Source organism: Balaenoptera borealis, assembly GCF_965194805.1.
Source record: "Balaenoptera borealis genome assembly, chromosome: 10".
Classification (NCBI taxonomy): domain Eukaryota; kingdom Metazoa; phylum Chordata; class Mammalia; order Artiodactyla; family Balaenopteridae; genus Balaenoptera; species Balaenoptera borealis.
In genome coordinates, this window is record NC_138874.1 from 71,780,888 (window position 1) to 71,802,155 (window position 21,268).

The following is a 21,268-nucleotide window of genomic DNA, read 5'->3' on the forward strand; positions in this document are numbered from 1 at the left end:
AACTCGCCCCTGGCCACAGAAGCCACAGTGCTCAAGGGAGAGGGTGATGAAGATACCATTTTCCCAGATGATTAAGCCTTACGGAGGCTTAGAAGATACTCTGTAAGATTTACACAATGAATGGAGCCATCTGACCTTTTTTAACTCAAAGTTATTCACGGTAAATAAAGTTCAAAATGGGGCAAAAGAAAAGAAAAACCTCTAACGACAAAATTGTATTAGAAGCCAGTTACATCAACCGGTGTCATGACTACAGACGCGGGTTACACCACACCATGAGGCAAATGCTATGCCCATCCACACCAGACCTGTCAAGTTTTCTAAAGTCCCTAGCAATCTCCCCAAATCTTCACCCAGCTGACTTGGGTCTGGGGTTTGGTCTCCAGCCCAGGGAGGCAGGGGCAGCTATGTCCTGATTCTTGGCACCACCATGTGGCCAAACATAGGTACTGCCCATTCCACCCCATTCCACAAATGAAAGGAAACCGCCGTTTACACAACCCGGTCCTGGCTTCAAATCCCAGCTCTTAACCAGTGAGATCATGGGCAAACTGATCACCCTGAAAGGGCCAAGCTAAAGTGTTTGTGCAGCCTACTATAATTAGAACAACTGAAAGATATATATGCATAGGATCAAAGGCTGGAATGAAATATAGAAAAATAAAAAATAGAGGTGTAGGTAGTTTTTTCTATCTTAATATTACCACAATTTCACTATAAAAAAACAAGGAATTATCAAAAGTGAAAGGTCAGGGGCAGGGTACGGGAAGCCTTCAAACTATCTGGAAGTACCAATTCAAATCCATTTCAGGCTGTGATCTCAGCAGCTTGGCCCAAAGTACCAGGTAATCCGAGGAGACTCAGGCACCACCTACTGCAGAGTCTGTTTCTAAATTCTACTGTTCCCCTGACTGAGGATGGGGCGGGGCGGTGATTTACCCCAGCAGCAATACCAAGCTAACCGGGCTAGAGTTGAGCATTACATCCTCAAACCCCAACATCCTTACCAACTATTCTTTCCAACCTCCTCAAAGGTTTCCTAAATGGGAACATCGTAAGGGCCTCTGATGATGAGGAATGCTACCAACCTCACCTCAGAATTAGTGGGAGCTCAAAGCCCAAGCACAGTGCCCAGCTCCTGCTGCTCCAGGCTAAGCCCTAAAGGTGCTCCCCACGTGATTCTCAAGCACACACCCTGATAAGAACCCGATGAACTGTTATATACAGCACTGAGCTGAATAAAGTGACCCCAAAGCTCCTCCCCAGGCCCTCTCCTATGTAAACACAATTGTGCAGGGTACATAAAAGAGAAGTTTACAGAAAATGACATACAAACTCAATCTGCCAAAAGTCACAGCCTCAGAAAGGAAAAGAATATATAAAGTCCACTTATATATATCAAAGTAGTTCCCAAACTTGCCAGTGCATCAGAATCACCTGGGAAAGCCTTTTTAAATTACCACCTGGTAGTCCCACGTACACTTCTTGAATCAGCACCTCCAGTGGTGGAGCTCCCAGTGATTCTGCAGGATCAGCCCACGGGCTGGGAATCTTTGCCTTAGTCTATGCTCGTTGCCAAGGAAATACAGCTGTTAGGTTAGCAACTTAAACAATGGCTGGCAAATGGATATAGAAAGGAGAGATTCAGAGTATAGGTTTAAGTCAAATTATAAATGTTCTCCCTAGTCGTGCCAGCAGGAGACAGACCTTATCTGGAAGTGCATCCTCTCACTCGGGGTGTCAACGGACCTACACTCCAAGTTTGACCCAAGCAGTACGTCCACTGCTGGGAAAAGAGGCAAGAGTTGGTGACATTTTTTGTTTGTTATATCTCACTGTTGGCAAACAGCTGGCATGTTGCTTGCTTCCCCCTGTTGTCCCCGTGCCAAGGTAGACATCACCAACGGATTGCGGCACTCTTTCCCAGGGAAGCCAAACAGGCCTCAGTCTCCCCCGAACAGATTACCACTGCCAAAGGTGGGAGCTGGCGGGCAAAGGCAAGGGCTTGTGCCTTCCCTGTCCTGAAGTGGCAGCTTAGCAACTGGACTTCTCTGCAGACCACGGCCACCACGCCAATACCCAAAGCAATCCAAACGAGACCCTTGAGGAAACAACGTGCCCCCAAAGCAATGCAAGTATTTTTCTGTCCAGTGATGCACCTGAAGTTCGGGGGTAAATGTGGCAAGTTTTTAACCTGCATCCTCAGGTCCATATCAACATATTTGAATGACCCAACAGACCAGGCCCAGTGCTGGGATGAACCTCCTCCACAAAATCTTCCCCAAATACCTCAGTCCGATTTCATTATGCCCTGCACACTGGTTAGGTCCCGTCTGTGCCCACGTCCCCTAAAAGACTGCAGATTCCTCACAGGAACCCCTACACGCCAGTCCTAGAATGGAGATGTGCATTCATGCAGTGAGAGCAAAGATGAAGCAATGGAGTTGACCTCACAGCTCAACTGGAAAATGAACCAACTACACTGAGGGAACCAGGATTGCAGATCTCTGATCACCTGGTGGGGAAAGGTGCACGTATGAAATGTTTGGTCTTCTAGGCCACTCTGGGCTCACCAGGGACACATATCACCCAACACTGAATGTGTGTTATTTCTGTTAAGTGTTTGGCACCTGGAGCTCCCAGACCCTAGCTTTCTAAAGCAGCAATAGATTTTAAGGAAGACCTCACAACTGAGAGCCATACCCTAATGGAAACGTGAGTACCCCAAAATTAAAATAAAAAATAATGGATGCTTCGTAAGATCTGTTAGCATTGACATGAATAAGAAACGACAGAATATTTGCTTCTAAGAAGTGGCCCATCCATCACGGTACATTATCAAAGGTATGAAAATCAGGGAACACCATTGAGGAGACAGCCTCCAAATGCAACAGAACAGAGAAGAAAGCAGGATAAAAATGTTGGAAAGGCAAAATACACAGGCATTTTATAAGATGGTTAAAACTCCCAAGACTGAGCTGAGGTCTTGGCTAAGTCAGAGAAAGCAGGATCATCTACTATCCAGATCCAGAAAAGGTTAAGCTGTAGAAAAGGCCTGACAGGAAATTCCCACTGAGCGCCAGCTAAAACTAAAGACACCTAGTTAGGACTAATCTAGAGCTAATGAAAGATCTAAGACTCTCCAAGTTGAGAGAATAAAGGGGGTGAGATGTCTAGGAGTCACCCACTTTCACTTCTAAGGGTTCAAAACAGCATTATAATTAACAGGGCTATAACCAACACATATTTAAGTCCAAAAGGTACCTACCTTGGGTACATACTCCTAAATTCTAACCATTAGGAGAAACTCATTTTCTATGTTGTAAACTATATGGGGCTTTAGTCTTCTTACCCATCAACAAACCACTGCTAAGATAAGAAATCCTAAAGTCTTTTTCTTCACTCAAGGGGATACCATTACAATTTCATTCTGTCTACAAAGATCAACAACAAGAAATAACAAAGTATAGAGTGACTGGCAGTTTTAAAATATTCTTAATATGCTTCTCAATCCTGAGCATTTTCTTTTCTTTTAACATCCCCCAATCCAAAGGGTACCAAAGGAGATGCAGTATAAACATTTAAATGTGGATATCTGCAGTTTAACAATTATCTACCTTAATAACTGTAGCTATAAAATTTTAAGAGCTATAGTATTTTGGTGGCAATTAAGAGTTATTGATATTTCTGAAATTCATTTGAGATTTTACTATAACTTGAGCAAAAAACTGGCTTCTAATATGGCTTTGGAAATAACAGTTTTACAATCTTAATGTTATTAAGAAAAACTTATTGCCGTGAATTTAAACTAAACCCGTATTTAAAATTCAATCAAAATAATTGCTCTTGATCAAAATACTGATATACTTAAAGTATATTTAATATTGACTCAATTTAATGGGAAGAATATTCACTCCACTTATAATCAATATGTTGAGATTAACACTTTTATTAATTCTCTACAATAGTTAAGAAAAAGACTGATGCCACTCACTGTTCAGACAACTTTACAGATATCGAATGTGCAAGTTACAATGAGAAATGACAAACATTAAGCCACTCCTCAACTCTGTCTTGCTGCATAAGGTACTACCACAGTGAGAGTGTAACAGCTCTCTTAAAGACCTGGACTTAGGCTGCAGGTACTCAAATCACTGGTGAAAAGAACTATGCTCATCTGCTTCTAAAAGGATGTATGTGGCAGTCTGGATGTAGGGCATCAGCAGCTCTAAATAACAGAAGAAAAGAATATCAGGTCAATCTTCATTCGCAAAGGCCCGTGGAAAGCTACAAGAATTATAATAAACTAGGTCTCCCTACACTGAGAAACAAGAAAAAACTGTTGAGGACTGGGGAAAAAAGCCACCCTGGGCGCAGGTATTAAAAAAGTAATCTGTTAAGCAGATTCCCACATCCCTTTGAGTCTCGCGGCACTCTTAATAAGCTAAGGCGTGAGACCTGAGTCGCACAACGTCATGCTCCGTGGGACATGGTGGAGACTGCAGCATACACACTGGTTTTCTTGACTCAGAAAACGTGTGGCAACATGCAGTGCGGACCCCACAAACAAACGTGTTCACCTTCCTTTTACTTACTTACATCAGATACTGAAAAATTCACGGAAATAAGAAGCCAAAGTTAGTGTCTAGCATAAAAAAACAAAGGGCACAGGAAGGGTATGCTGGGTATAGGAAGCACGGTATTGTTGAAATTCTGTAGAGAACTACTTTTTCAAGACAAGGAAGGAGGGATTTAGGAAAGCAAGGTTATTCTTTCATACACTAAAACTTAAATTTCAGCTCTTTTTTGAAGGAAAGTCTCCTAAAATTACTTTCCCCCAACACACACTACACAAGCCAACCTCCTCCTGCTCCTGCCCCTTGTGGCAGGGAACCCACTCTCCATGTGAAGCCACACAGCTCCTGCTTTAGTCCTAGGCATGACTCTCGCCCCAGCCCTCCCCTAAGCTTTTCTTCTTAGACTTGCCCTCAAATCTCAATGAAGACCCCGAAGTAGAAGCATCTTGGGTCAGCTCCATCGAGGACTCAGGGGCTCTGATGGTTCTAGCAGGCTAAGGTTGCAGGAAGTCCAACCTTTGGATGAATGGAGGTCTAATATATTACGCTAGACTAGAACTCATTAATAAACCTACCACCTACGATAAAGCAAGCAGTACAATCCCTGGAGACTGACCTTAACCGCTGCTTATAATAATCTTCATCTCCATCATCTCGGCATCTCACTACTTTCCGACCTCCTCCTCCTCCTCCTGCGGCTTCAGCTTCTTCCCCAGAACTTGGAAAAAAGTCATCATCAGTCTCCTGCACTGTGACTTTCTTCTGCCGTTTCTGGCGACGGAGCACCAGTCTCCGATCACAGTCGGTGCCTTCCCCAGACAGGTCAGCCCCTGCCGCCTCCTCCAGCTCCTCCTCCGTGGGCAGGTACTCGGACTCTTCACCCTCAGAGTCTCCCTCTGCCTTTGGCCTCACATCACACTCCAAGGGTTTCTTTCCCTTTAGCAATCCCACCTGCCCCTGGAACTGAAGAGCCCTCTTCTGGAGTTTCTTGATGTGTTTTTTCAAGCGCTTATCTGTTTTCGAGAGAACTCTGCCTCTCTTGTCTGGTTTGTTTTCATTGAGTGTTGAGCTCAGCTCAGAAGTGACCGAGGCCGGGGCTTTTTTAGTTGCTCTTTTATTACAAGCTTGCTTCTTTCTTTCAAAGGACAGTTTTGCTTGATCTGCCAAATACTTTTCAAAATCTGATGTTTCGTTGAGCATTAGTTTTCTGGGCTTTTTCTCCTGCTTCTGAGGGATCTGGGTACCAAAAGGTGTCATCTGACCAGTGCGGACGAGCTCTTCCCAAGCAGTCTCCTGAGCAGGCATGAGCATGCTGCCGAGGCAGGACGGCCCTGCTTCTGAAAGAGGGATGACAACACGTTGGGCACTAGCACAAAACTTTCCAGGAGAACAGTGGATATGTGCACTACTCAATACATAAATTAAAAAAAAAAAAAAAAATCACTGACGTACTAAAGTAGATGACGCACTAAAGTATAGTGTGTATGAAGAACAGAGTGAAATTTACTATAGCATTCATGCCGCATTTAGTATACTCCTGTTCAAAAAGGTAACTTCTCAATAACTTTTCCCAAAACACTGCATTATCAATATACTTTCTGTGCATCCAAAGACAGACCCAGTCGTATGTAACATACAGAGGGAGAAATTTTACCATGTTTCCTTATCAACTGCCCTTGAGGAAGCAATCTCCCAAGTTTCCACGTCACTGCTAATACCAGCATTCAGATGGACTTAAATACAAGAGACAGCAGAACTGAAAATAGACATCTAAAGAATCAGCATGTACCTAAATAGGTAAAACATAAATGCTGCCTCCGCACTGTCCAATAGGAGAGTCACCATATGGCTACTTAAATTTACATTGAAAATTCATTCTCTCAGTGGTACTGGCCACATTTCAAGCGCTCAGTAGCCACATGTGGCTAAAGGCTACCATAATGGACAACACAGACAGTATTTCCGCTACTGCAAAAAGGTCCACTAAACAGCACTGTTAGATGTGTGAAGTTAACTGACTGAAGGGATGAACTAAAGTTGGAAGTTATGCCATAATAATAGAAAGCCACCCAGAAATCATCCCTCTTTCATTAGTTGAAATTAATCTCCAGCAAAATTACTTGACCCATAGCCAAAATACCAAAAGAAGCAAAGGCTTAATAGGAAGGAATCCATATTCTAAAATCTGTATTTCTTGTAGGCCATAATAGCACAGTGCAGTTTTTCATTAAATGTGCACTGAAGAAAAACATACATCAGAAAGTGCACAAATCCTAAGCGTACAGCTCAGTGAATTTTCAGAAAAAAAACAAACCCATAACACCAGCATCCAGATCAGGAAGCATAAATTACTAGGACCCCCAGATATGCCCTTCATGGTGCCTCCCAGTTTCTACCCCACAAGATACTGACTGACCTATTAACACTGTAGACAAGTTGTACCTGGCTTTCAACTTAATGGAAATGGGAATGTCTGTACTTGTATCTGGTTTCTTTTGTTCAACATTATGCTTGTGTGAGTCACACTTACTACTGAATATAATTGCAGTCTGTTGATTCTCATTGCTGTTAGTATTCTATTATATAACTCTACTACAATTTTTCCATTCTAGTGTTACTGGACATTTGGGTAGTTTCCAGGTTTGGGCTACTAGGAATAATGTTGCTATGGGTATTCCAGTACACATTCTTTGGTAATGTATGTATATAATTCTTTGGGTATATTAAGCTTTAGCAGGCACCACCAAACAGATTTCCAAAGTGGTCCTATCAATTTTAAGTTCCACCAACAGTGTTTGAGAGTTACAACTGGTCCACATTCTTGCCATTCCACTTTAGCTATGCTGGTAGGCATGTAGTAGTACCACTTTGTGGCTGTAATTTGTATTTCCCTAGTGACTAGTGAACTAGGGAATCTTTACGTAAGATCTGTTGATCTTTTGGGTAGCCTATTGTGAAGAAAATGTTCAAATCTTTTGCCCATTTTTCTCATATGTGGTCTGTCTTTAAAAGAAAAAAAAAAAAGATTTCTAGGAGTTCTTCATACGTTCTGGACTCAAGTCCCTGGATTGATACAGATATTGCAAACATCTTTTCCCATTCCTCAGCTTGCCTTTTCACTCTCCTAAATGCTATCTTTCAGCAAACATAAGACCTTAGTTGTAAAATAGTTCATTTATAAAATCTTTTCCTTTACAGTGAGCATTTTTGTGCCTTGTTAAATCTTTGCCCCAAGATCATGAAAATGTTTTCCTATGTTATATTCTAAAAGCTTTGTTTTATCCTTAACGTTGAAATCTACAATCCATTTGGAATTTATTTTTGTACACTGTATAATGGGCCAATATTCACTTTATCTTCATGTGGATTAACCCAGCACACTTAGTGAAAAGACGATTCTTCTCCACAGCACTGTACTGCCACATCTGTCATAAATCAAGTAACCACATATGGGTGGGTCTGTTTGCTGGACCCTCTACTCTGTCCCATTGGTGTATTTGTCTATCCTTATGCCACTACAGTGTCTTAATTACTATAGGTTAGTAATAGGTCTGGATATTTTGTTCTTCTTCAAGATTGCCTTGGCCATTCTTGACCCAATGCGAGTTTATATAAATTTTAGAATCAGTTTGTCAGTGCCACCCACCCTCAGCCTACTCTTCCTACTCTACACCCTCTCCCTCAAAAAACTCCCTGAAGTTTATATGGGGGTTACACTGAAACTGTAAGTGGATAGAACTGACATCATTACAATACTGTATCTTCCAATCTATGACCATGGTGTATCTCCCCATTTATTTGCCTTCTTTAATTTTTCAATGACATTTTGTAGTTTTTAACGTAGAGAGCACTGAAGAAAACTACCTTTTTTACTAAGAGTTATTTCCAGGTATTTGATTTTGATTGTAATTGCCATCTTTATTAAATTTTATTTTTTGCTTTTGCTCGTATGTAGAAATATGACTGATTTTTATATATTGACCTTGTATCCAATGACACTGCTAAATTCACATAGTAATTCCAATAGACTGCCCATTGATTCTTTCAGATTTTTGATATGACCAATCACATATGCTGTAAATAATGATGGTTTTATTTCTCTTCTTACATTACTACACTATCCAGTACAATGCTGAACAGGAAAGGTGATAGCAAGCACCTCATCTCATCCCAATCAGAGGAGCAAAGCCAACTGTTGCAAAGTTTATCCCACCTAATTCCAGGAAAGGATTCTTTAATCAGATAATCCTCACAACAATTAGGAAACGGATCACTATGTGGAGACTAGGGGAAAGGAAACCTCAGGGAAGCATGTGAGCAAAGAAATGAAGGTCTACTATGCTTATGCCCATCTCAAAGCAAACTTGGAAAGGGTAAAGAGTGTAGCCAAGGTCTATACCTGGGCAATACAGAGCTGGGGTATACAAAGCCTAGACGCTCTGTTCTCCTGCCCCGCCAAACAGGGCATAGAGCACCAGGGAGAAGGAAGGTATCCCAGAAGGGATGGAGGAGGAATGGTTATAAGAGAGACCAGGAGTCTGAAGTGTTAGCTGGAGCCCCACTGGAGAGGGATAATAGGGACCAGGAGTTCAGAAAAAGGGAGAGGCCATAGGTCTACAGATTTATAAGATACTAGAACCTAGGTGGCCACAAAAGCCATAGGGAATGGATGAGATTATTTGGGGAGAGGTAGTATGAGAAGGCAGCGGCTCAGGGCTTCCCTGGTGGCGCAGTGGTTAAGAATCTGCCTGCCAATGCAAGGGACACGGGTTCAGTCTGTGGTCCAGGAAGATCCCACATGCTGCGGAGCAACTAAGCCTGTGCTCCACAACTACTGAAGCCCGCACGCCCTACAGCCCGTGCTCTGCAACAAGAGAAGCCACCACAATGAGAAGCCCACGTACCACAACGAAGACTCGACGCAGCCAAAAATAAATAAATAAATAAATAAATTTATAAAAAAGATGAAGAAGAGGGCTCAGCAAGAAATTCTGAGAATAATCAACATTTAAGATAAGCCTAGAAAAGCTGGTCAAAAAAAACTAAACAGAAATGGTCAGAAGGCTAAAAGGAAAACCAGAAGAGAGACATGGATCCTGGAAGGCAGGGAAGTATCAGCTGCTACAGACAGGCCAAGTGGAGTTTCTGGATGGGGAAAGTAACAATTAACCCTGGGCCAAGTTTTACCAACCAAATAATAGGTAGCAAAAGACAGCAGCAAGTTCTAGTCAGCCAGACCAGGACAATAGTTTTTTTTACCAATGAGAAATATGGCATTTCGGCAGCAGAAAGCACTCCTCATAGGCCCAATGGATTCTGCGAGACGTTAATAGCACATCTAATATTTATTTTTTTCCAATGCCTCAATTAATTCTCACAATTCTCTTGTTTTACTGAATAGACTTCTGGAATTAGTAGAAAGTATTTGCCTGAAGGGTTTAAATCTATATTTCAACTAGTAAATAACTGAACAGCTACCAACAATTTCTAAACACACATTCACACACACTGACTACAAAGATATTTCGTTTCAGAGCTTATGCATCTTCCCGAAACGTTTTCCAAAAGATGCCCATCCAGGTCAGTGATACAAACAAAATCATGGCCATGGATTAAATAACCTGAATTAAGATGCCCTTTCTTGAACAACAGAACTGATGCTTGGAAAGCCTGCCAAATACGTCCCCAAAAGATATTTAAAAGCAATTCTATGAATGTTGATGGGTGATGCTTGGTCAACAAAACGTAACTCAACCAAGATGTTAGGTGTCTATGAAATCAATTATACAAGCATGTTAAGATCTCTAATTTATTAGACGTAATACTAAATGCGCACCGGGAGCCTCATTAGACTGAGTTAAAAATTTACTTTCTTTCTCTGAAACCCCATAAGACTTAAAATAGATTTAGTTCTACAGGTGTGGAGAATAAAATTTTCCTGTATCTCTTTTGTCACTAAGTAAACAAATGTATTTTTCCCAACACCCAGGCCAGAACTGAAGAGACACCCTCCACTGACGAGAGGCATCAGGCATCAATCCGAGAACAGAGACACTGTCCCCAGTATCCTCACCTGCATCCTCCTCCTCCAGACTGGCATGATCTAGTTCAACTTTCACCTCTGTTCCCCCAAGGATAGCCTGGAGACGTTTTTGTTTTGCTGTGATCTTCTTCAGCTGTTGTTCCTTAATTGGTAGATATTGAATACAAAAAACAGCAATGAAGTGATTAAATGTTAAATACAGAAGACAGCATTACAAAATTTTAAAAACTTTAATCAAGAGCAAAATAAAAATAAAACAGAACTATCACATATTACTATTACTACAGGAAACCTTACTTGAGTAACTGCCACTTTCCTAGCAGGAAGGAGCCCTCAAAGCACGTCCGTCGGGCAGCATCCCTGACCCCACCCACCCTCCTGACTGGGTGGCACAGCTCTCTACCTGCCTGAGCAGCTAAGTTCACGTGCACTGACTCTCCACTGACTTGGGAGGTGCAACTGCTCTACATGGTTTCCCCATTACACACTGGGTAAATCACTGAATTTCTCTGTTTCTGACCTTAGCAGCCAATGGGCTATGAGGTCAATAGGCTGTAGGGATAAGAAACAAACACAAATGTTCAAACAGTTGAAAAAGTCAGTCGCCTCTGATAATCTACCATATTTATGACTGTCCTTTATAGTATCCTACCCAATCGCAAAATTTTAAAGGGAAAATCTATTTTGATATACCCTTTTATTCTGTCCTCCCCGGGCCCCTCTTTGTCTTGTCTCCCTCTACATCACCAGAGCTTGGATATGCGGCCATTCCTAGGGACTCCCTAATTAACTAGGCCTGTGGTAGGTGGTTCTTCTTCCCAAGGTCAAGAATGCTTGAACGCCAGACATGAGTGTGGGGCAAGGGGACATCCTGATTATAACACCATGTTGTAATAACTTGTAATTCCTTTTACTGTATCTCACCGTTTTTCTCTCAGCAAACTCTCATGCAAAACAGCCTCTCTCTCTGAATAGTCTCTCTCTAAACAGCAAAAAGCTGCTAAAGAAAGATAGGAACGTATAACCAAGTTAGACCAGTACCTAAAGGGGCCTAAGACTGGTCCTCTCTGCTCTTCGAAATGCCAGCCCACCAGAAGCCCACTATTCACATGCTCCACGAGAAGCCAGGCGGTCTCCTCTCTGCTTTGGGGAGACCCCGGGTGCCTCAAGCCACTGTGAGCTCTGACCTTTGGGCTGCTGCTGTAGAGTTAAGTGAGAGAGACAGTGTGGGGAAGATCAAGAACCGCTGAGTGGAGAGCAAAAGGAGGAACCAAGGTTAGCCACACCCCACAAGTAGAGCCTGAATAAGAGCTGTGAGGACTCTACTCAGTGCACTGAATCAACTGCAAGTACAAGGCCATCTGCTAGTCACTTCGGATGGCAGCAATGAAGTGATCAAAACTAGTCACTTCTACCTCCTGCAATATATTGTCATGAAGTGTACATAAATTCTAAAAAATGTTTCAAACCTCATAAAAACAATGTCATAAGTAACAGACATTCCCTACCCTTAAGTCCTCCAACCCTAAGTGCAGACCCGGTCAGTGTGGCTGGGTGATGACTGAACACCGAAGGCCAGCCTCTCAGAACAGTGATCACGAGTGTGTGAGGGGCAAGGGCTGGGTCGATGGGAAACATCTGCAGACAATCAGTGCAAGCAGGAGCTGAGCAGGAAAAAGAGCAAGTCCACACAAGAAGACAAGGAGACTGCATGAGAAGCCAGCATGCCAAACAAGAACCTAAGCTGGGGACAGAAAGTGGTGCCGCAGGGAGACTATGAAAGTACCCGAGTGAGGAGGCACGCAAAGCCAAGAGGAACTTTTTCTCAGTTACGTATGTATGCGTACATATGTGTATTTTTAGAAACACCCTTTAAGCAGAGGATGTTAAAGGGAAACAGCCAAAAAATTAAATGTATAAAAGGAACTCAAAAGTTTCTGTTATAAATTTGCTTCACATCTTACCAGTACTTTTCAGAATAGCTATTTCCTAAATATTAAATAAGCCTAAATAATGACTTTTGCAAAAATGCAAGACTTGGTGTGTTATTTGGAGTCACCTTGTTGTACTTCTGTCGTTTTACAGAATCTAGTTTCCTGTTGATGTCTTTGTTGGTGGCAGCTTGAGGGCTAAGTTGTTCAATAATTTTATTGATTTGCCTTAGGGATGTCGTACATGACCTGAAAAAGAAGATAAAATGTCCATTTTCCACTCTGGTAACATCTTTTATAGAATAACATGAAGAGAGAAATGCTAAAAACATATCCCTGTTACCTCTTATTAACTAAAAGACAAAAGAAACTAAACCAGAATACATATTCTTTTTGGCCACTAATAGAACTTGAAGGGTTATTAGAAGTCTAAGATGACTGCTCATGTTTTTCTTTAATCTGGCCAATTTTAATCAGTTCATTCCCATTTGCAAGCAGATTCATTCATTCTACAAGCATTTTAAGGGTCCACTCTATTCAAGAGACTGTGCAAAAATAATAGGCAATAAGTAGTCCCTTTATATGAAAAACTGCATACACTTTTTTTTTGAGAGTTAATTTTTTAGAGCAGTTTTAGGTTCACGGCAAAACTGAGAGGAAGGTAAAGATTTCGCATATACTCCCTGCCTCAAATACACACAGCCTACCCCATTACCAACAACTCATACATGGGTGTTTAAAGGCCATTATGGAAGTCTCCCAAAGCTTGGAAAAGTACTAAAAATATTTAAACATCTTCTTATATAGGTCAGACAACTGTGACAATATTTTTCTTTTGCATGACTAGAAGACTTATTTGCTGTCGTTTTACACTTTGTAGTGCAAAGAAAAAAAATCAATTTATAATACATTCCTCCTAAAACAGACATCATAGAATTGTAACTCCCAATTTTCAAAACACAAATTCAATCTTGACACTTGTGTAATTTGCTGTTTGTACCCTTTGTGGATTTCAGGAGAAAAGATGTTATCAATGCAAGTTACTGGCAGTCTCAGTATGTGTCACCATCTGTCTAGTGTTAGGCGGCCTCTAGTGTTAGGTGACTCTGCAGCACCCTGCTCTGTCACCTCTGCAAGCAGTGGACACATTTCCCAGGTCAAATGTAAAAGGTGTGTTCATTACATGGCATCGAGGTCCTCACACCTGAAGGTCAGACTACAACTACTGGAGAATACCTGCTGCTCAAGAGGCCCAAAGAACACACCAGAAAACTGTTAGCAGAAAACATGCCCTTAAAGTGCCAACAGCTGCCTGTACCACAGCGCCCCCCCGGGGTAGCCAAAAGCTCTACATGCCTCCCTCGCCCTCCCCCAGCCGCTCCCACCTGAGACCACACCATCCCTCCACCCAGTCCTCCCCTTCCCCTTCCTGTTTCCCTGACACAGCCGAGAACACTGGCCAAGGAAGGGCAGACTGGCAACGGAGAGCGAGCTCAACTCAATCCTCCTCCCCGTCTTCCAACCCAGGTCCAGGGCACCCCCTTCCCCACCAGTGTGCTGTGCTCAACACGGCCCAGGTCTGTTTCTCCTCTAAAGCACAAGTGAGGTCTCCATGGGACTTCACCTTTCTTTATAGAGTCAAAAGTACAACAGAAGAAAGGAAAAGCAGGGAGTTGTTTCTCACTGTTTCTAGAAATGCAAATCTGAAAAGGTACCAAAAGACTGGCCCTAAGTTTAGGGACAGGAAACTGGAAAGAAATTTCCAGTTTTGGGGGTGGGGGCGGATATGTTCCTTGTATCTGGAGTAGGACATATCAGAACTTTAGGAACACTTCTCCTGAGAACCATTCTGTGCACAAGCTTGCAAAATATGGGGCACTTTGAACAGTGCTTCTCTCCAGGACATCATGCGTAAACAATCTGCTGTGAACTGAACTGAGCCCCTAACTACTGTGTACAACGCTTCTGAGCGAAAGGGCTGGGGTTTAGACACAAGGTCAAGGACCACCTTTACTGACCCCATCCTCCAATTAAAGGTTCTATAAATCTCCTAAATTTCTGGACTATCACAGCTATTGTCTTAATTTCTCCGTCATATGTAAATACAAACTCTATAATCAGAGAGAAAGTGGTCCACTCACGTGAGGTCGTCCAGCACTGACCGATACTCCTTCTCCACGTCGGCAAGCTGGGCCACGCAGCTGGCCTCGTGGATGGCGCTGTCCACCTGCTGAAGCACCCCCTGCTCCAGCACGTCCTGGTCATAGACGTCCACACCCAAACCCTGCAGCTCCAGGGCCTGTGCACTGGGCTCCACCGCCTGGATCTGATGTCTGTCGATGTGCAGCAGGGCTGGCCCTCTCCTCGGAAGTTCCGAGGGATACCCCTTGGCGGAAGTGGAGGGTCCATTAGCAGGGAAACAAGAGGGGAGGCTCTCCCCCAGCTCCACGTAGCCATCGTTTTCCTGCTTGATTGTCCCCTCTGCACTCTCACTGATATCCTGACTCTGTGAACAGTCTTGCTCCTGAGTTTGACTTGAGTGGGGGATTCTCTCATTTGGCATCCTCTACAGACTATCTAAAAGGAAAACAATTTTTCAGTAAGCCCTTCAGTTATATAGAATTGATATTTATATAGTTTCTTAAATATCTTATAATTAAAGCAGATCAATTTCTCAAAAAATCAAGAAATAATCCTCCAATTATACATAAATTTAAGTTCCCAAGTATTTTTCTTAAAAGGGCACAAGCTATGGATCTTCTTGAGTTCTGATAATTGAGAAAAATTAACCAAAAAAAAAAAAAAAGCAGAAAAAAGCAGAAAAAATGCAGTATCACCAACAAACGACACTGGGGTAGCCAGCTAAGAAAGCTGGCAACCAGAATCCTGAATGATGCCCACAGAGTCTTCTCCAAATCAACTGAAGTCATTTCACTGCTGCTTTCCAAGTTAGCCTCTTCACTGCATTATGGCACAAGTGACCTACATCATAGTGGCAAGATCAACTGTAAAGTACAGATTTAGTGACTTGAGAGAGATTCTCTACAAATCTAACACTAAAAACTTTTAGGTTGAACTCCAAAAAACAGAAACTCTGAACAAGAGGTAATAAATAGCACCACTCAAATCAGAATCTGAGGAAGATTAATTAAAATATTCTCAAAAATAACTCCATTTCAATGCATGATATAATTTCTCACCATCAGGCTGGCAAAAACATGATGACTGATAATCCAGGATAGGCAAGAAAAATCCACTTTCACATAATGCTGGTGGGAACATAAGTTAGTAAAATTCTTTTGGAAGGCAATTTAGCAATATCTATCAAGGTTTAAAATTCACATTACTAGGCACTTATTCCAGATAAATACTCATATATATATAAGGATATTTATTGTAGCATGTTTTTAAATAGTTTTTAAAAGGCATTAAGTATTTTCAATGGTAGTGATATAAAAGCCAAGTAAGACGAAAAAAGTCACATCGTATGAAGACATTTATATTGGAAAACAATGTGTATCCACATCTGTGTGTATGGAATGCATTCAAAATGATCTGGAGATACAAACTAAACCTGCGACAATTGGGAGGGGGAAGCAGAAAGAACAGGTAGGAATAAAGGGGAACTCTCACATTTTACTCCAAGAAATCAAGAACTCCTTGAATGAAAATGTGTTCGCTATATTGCCTGTATAACTCCATCGAATAAATACTTTTATATACATTAAAAAAAAAGTGACAGCTTTTCTTTTTATTTAACTGTGAATAAACTAAGGTTTCTTTAAGCACTGAAACTTTATTTCTATGAAATGACGACAAATTCCCCAACAAGCCCCACTCATTCCTCATTAAATAAAATGATCCCAGTGGCCAAGCACTAGGATACAAAGATGCCAGGAACTTAAGTGTCATCTTGCCCTGAGCAGCTCACTCTCTACTGGAGGAGAAGCATGCCAGTAACAACACAGAGGGGCAGGTCTGTAAAAGAGACACAGGCAAGAGCCCAGGTGGGGGACTTCCCTGGTGACAGTGGTTAAGAATCCGCCTGCCAATGCTGGGGACATGGGTTCAAGCCCTGGTCCGGGAAGATCCCACATGCTGCGGAGCAACTAAGCCCATGCGCCACAACTACTGAGCCTGCACTCTAGAGCCGGCGAGCCACAACTAGTGAGCCCGCACGCCACAACTACTGAAGCCCACGTGCCTAGAGCCCACGCTCCACAACAAGAGAAGCCACAGCAATGAGAAACCTGCGCACCGCAACGAAGAGTAGCCCCCGCTCGCCGCAACTAGACAAAGCCCACACGCAGCAAGACCCAACGCAGCCAAAAAAATAATTAATTTTTGAAAGTTATCTTAGCAACTCAATAAATTCTTTAATTCAAATGAAAATCTCTGATCAACGTAGTCTTCAAAATTAACATTACCTACAGTATTTGGAGCAAGTCACTTTGGAATATACACTGAGATATTTTTCTAACAGTAAAGATACAGAATCTATTTCCCTTTTTTCCTTCTGTTTCCCTGTGACCAAGGGCATATATGATTTTTTTCTGTAAATTCTTTTTTTTTTTGAATTTTTGAATTTTATTTATTTTTTATACAGCAGGTTCTTATTAGTTATCCCTTTTGTACATATTAGTGTATATATGTCAATCCCAATCTCCCAATTCATCACACCACCACCACCCCCCGCCATTTTCCCCCCTTGGTGTCCATACATTTGTTCTCTACACCTGTGTCTTAATTTCTGCCCTGCAAACCGGTTCATCTGTACCATTTTTCTAGGTTCCACATATACACATTAATATATGATATTTGTTTTTCTCTTTCTGAGAGAAAAAAAAGGCCAGGTGGGCATAGAGGAAAGGACAGTGCACTGGGTCTGGAGTTCAAAAAACACATACAAACTGAGATTTGAACATGTGACCCAGGATCTGATATACAGGAGGTGTTCATACACGCTGAAAGGAAGTAAGGTTCAGAGAGGAATCTAAAATAACAAGTCTGGTCTGGACAACTGAGTCACTCGTGAATTCAGTCACAAAAATATGAATCAGAAAAGCAGCAGATGGGAAGCAGGGAGAGCTGGCAGTAACGTGTCCAGCTGGCACACAGGCAGAAATGCAAATCTAGGCGCTAGAGAAAATCTGGACAAGATGCGGATGCACTGGCAGAGTAAACAGCCCCAGGGATTCCAAGGCTGTGACAGGTACCAAAGATCCTTTTAGAGGGTAAGAAGAGGCTAACATTGAAAAGGTTAAAAGAGAACAGCAGAGTAAGAAAGTTCCTCCATTTGGGGCCGTTCTGATTATTTTCAGGAGAAAGGATAAGATTGGAACTCTATCATTTTCAACAGAGAGAGCAGGATTCTGGCTCAGAGTCTTCATACTAGCTGGAATTTAACAATTCTGTTTTCATTGTTCTTATTTGTATGTATACAAAGATTTCCTTTTCAGGTTAAAAAAAAGACATTAAATCCATCAAAATATTAAGTAATAACACTGTAATACAAAGAAAAGGTTAAAATAATAATGTTTGGAGAAAACTTCCAATAACAGAAAAAGAGTAAGAGGGGTGGGCTTCCCTGGTGGCGCAGTGGTTGAGAATCTGCCTGCTAATACAGCGGACACGGGTTCAAGCCCTGGTCTGGGAAGATCCCACGTGCCGCGGAGCAACTAGGCCCGTGAGCCACAACTACTGAGTGTGCGCGTCTGGAGCCTGTGCTCCGCAACGAGAGGCCGTGATAGTGAGAGGCCCGCGCACCGCGATGAAGAGTGGCCCCCGCTTGCCGCAACTAGAGAAAGCCCTCGCACAGAAACGAAGACCCAACACAGCCAAAAATTAATTAATTAATTAATTTAAAAAAAAAAAAAAGTAAGGAGGAATGGTTAAAAATGGAAGATAATAGGTCAAGTTCCAGAAACCAGAAAGGGTCCAGTGGATTTGGAAAGCAGGTCACTAGTTACCTTAGTAAAAGAAACCTTAGTGGAGCAAAGGGGACAAAGCCAGACTGCAGTGGGATAAGAAGTGAGTAGAGAAGGAAACAGAGGCCTTATCCCCTTAAGGATACGCCATGGCAGGGAGATCACTGGAATAATAAAGTAATCAGAGGATGGGGTAAAGATGCTGAGTAATTGACCTTGGGGTCCAAGCTGGGTAGATTTTTAAAAAAACAAGCCAGAAGGGACTGGAAGAGGGTGGGAAGGAGGGAGAAAGGGAAGGGAAGGGAAAAGGGAAAAGGGAAAAAAGAAATAAGGAGGCAGTCAAGAAGCCACTTGGAGAATGGACCAAAGGGCAAGTCTCCTGGGAATAAGAGATAAAAACAAGGAAGCTCTCCTCAGAAGGTAAAGAGTTTCCAAAGTGAAATAAATTATATGACATTCAATAAATATTTATGGAGGGACTTCCCTGGTGGTCCAGTGGTTAAGACTCCATGCTCCCAATGCAACGGGCCGGGGTTCGATCCCTGGTCAGGGAACTAGATCCTGCACGCCGCAACTAAGAGCCCGTGTGCTGGAGCAGACAAATAAATAAATATATATTTTTTTAATAATTAAAAAAAAAAAAATTATTGAAAGTCAATTACACCAGGCAATGTACTAGGTTAACTAGTTTCCGTCCCCATAGAGCTTAGAGGCTCTTGCGGATGACACACATTTTAAGAATTTTATATATACATATACATATTTACGTATAAGTATGTATTTATACATAAATTACACACACACACACAAATGTAACTGTGGTAACTGCTGTAAGAAGTACAGGATTCTTTATGACAAAACAACAGAGGAGCCTAATTGACATTGCAGAGGTAGGTGTGAGGTCAGGGAGGTCTCTCTGATAAAGTGATATTTGAACCAGCATCTGAAGGATGAATGGGAGTTAACAGGCCAAAAGTGAACATTTTGCAAAGAAACAGCATGTGTAATTCCCAAGGCTGGAAAGAGCTGGTGCGGTTGGAAAAATGGAAGAAGGCTGGAGCGTTGTGAGAAATCTTTATTTTATTTTACATGAATAACAGAGTTAAAGGAGCTGATAATGACTCCATTTATTGTGTAAATTCTACAAAACATCTTCTAACACTCTGCAAGGCTTAATCATCTGAGAAAACAATATCTTCATTGTCTTTTTTTAAGCACTGGGGCTTCTGTGGGATGAGCTGGATTCTAGTTGGGAGGTTTGGTTGAATGCATGCAGAGCTGGGGAGGGGAATGGGCATAAGTGAAGACTAAGGGGCAGGCAAGGGCCCTGAGGAAACAAAAAGGGCCTGAGGAAACATGAACTTGGATTTTTCTCCAAGTGTAATGGAGTGACTTCGAAGAGTTTTAAACAGGGTGACGATGGTATGACCCAATTTATGTCTGTAAAAGACCAGTTGGACTACTGTACGGATAATGGATTGGAGGAAACACTGCAACATGGACATGTTGGGACACGTACGGGTGACAAGTGACAGAAGCCTGGAACAGGGAGACAGCACTGAAGATGGATGCTACGTGGGAAATCTTCCTGTTACGGAACTTATATGCGGACTGCTCAATCCTCCTTCACATACTCCCACTTTTACTGTATCAATGCCTAAAGTGCCTGACTTGTACTTACCCCGATTCCCTCTTTCAAATAACAACTCCAGTGTTTTAATCGAGATCAAACAGGGCCGGGCTGCCCCTGCGCGGGGGGGCCGAACACAAAGCCGAAAAGTTGATGCTTACATGACGGCCCGCCTGCCCGCGGCGCAACCAGAAGCTGGGACACCCCGCGGCCCCCCCAGGTGAGCGCCCCGCAGCGTCACTTCCGGCCGCAGGTGGGCTGGCGCGTTAGGCTAGCGCCTGGCCCGAGGGCCGGCTCCCGGCCGCCCGCGCGGATGGGCTCGTTCCCGGCTGCCAGGGGTCCAGGCGGGGCCGCGGCCGCCTGGACAGCCCGAGCGGGCCCCAGACATCTCCCGCCCGACGTTCAACCCAGCCGCCATAACACTCACCCCAGGGCCGCGCGGCCAGCCGTACGGAAACGTAGACGCAGACGCCTTCACCAACAGCCTTGCAACCGTGACTGGGACCGGCCGCGGCGCGTGCGTCCTCTGCCCGCCGTAAGCGCCGCCCCCAACAATGACCTGACGGGCTTGCGCGTGTGGGGCCTACGGCGCATGCGCCGACTCTAGAGTTTATTTTGAACTGCGGGCGAGACCACGTGGTTTGAGCGAAGAATGCAGCCCCGCCTTTCTACCTGTGAACCGGGTGCGAAAGTGGCGTAGGCTGCTGACCTGTGGCTTGTGACCAGCGCTTCACTCGTGGTGAAAAATGCCTCTGTAGTTAAGGCGGTTATAAGAATTAAAAGACATGTTTCCAGAAGAAGAGAGAGAGGTACGTATACTAGTGTGCCGTGCGAATGTAAGTGCTTACAATTAACCATGAACTCCAAAAAGAAATTGAGCTTGGGGAAGGGAGCTGGCTTGAGCACTGCACATTTCAGTAGCCGCGCGCAGTAGGCGTAGTGACCTCTCTTGGTCAAACGGCACGGCTGTTAGCACGTAATAGGGCTTATTTATCTCTGTTCCCCCCTTCGCTGTTCCCCCCTTCGCTCTACACACACGCACACACACACACACACGCACACCCCACCCCCCAAGCAGGGGTGTGTGTGTGTGCATAGTGGGCCTACGTCAATGCCTTGATTGCATTAGTGAGCCAGTCATTTAATATTTGTCCTCAGAT

The 21,268-nt window shown here is 43.1% G+C and overlaps 1 protein-coding gene across 5 annotated transcripts in view; it reads right to left on the reverse strand.

Annotated features, from left to right (window-relative positions):
* ERCC6 (ERCC excision repair 6, chromatin remodeling factor) overlaps positions 1-21,054 on the reverse strand; it is a 70,894-nt gene extending 49,840 nt beyond the window's left edge. For 2 of the 5 annotated variants that reach the window (XM_082407155.1, XM_082407152.1), the window contains exons 1-5: positions 20,536-21,051; positions 14,693-15,128; positions 12,680-12,800; positions 10,651-10,762; positions 5,194-5,914 (exon numbers count right to left, since the gene is read on the reverse strand). In XM_082407155.1, coding sequence (XP_082263281.1) covers positions 5,194-5,914; positions 10,651-10,762; positions 12,680-12,800; positions 14,693-15,114 — 1,376 coding nt within the window. In that variant the 5' untranslated portion in view covers positions 15,115-15,128; positions 20,536-21,051. Of the gene's footprint in view, positions 1-5,193; positions 5,915-10,650; positions 10,763-12,679; positions 12,801-14,692; positions 15,129-20,535 lie in introns of all 5 variants that reach the window. The other 3 variants (XM_082407153.1, XM_082407154.1, XM_082407156.1) reach the window with 3 other exon arrangements.
* Positions 21,055-21,268: the final 214 nt, after the last annotated feature.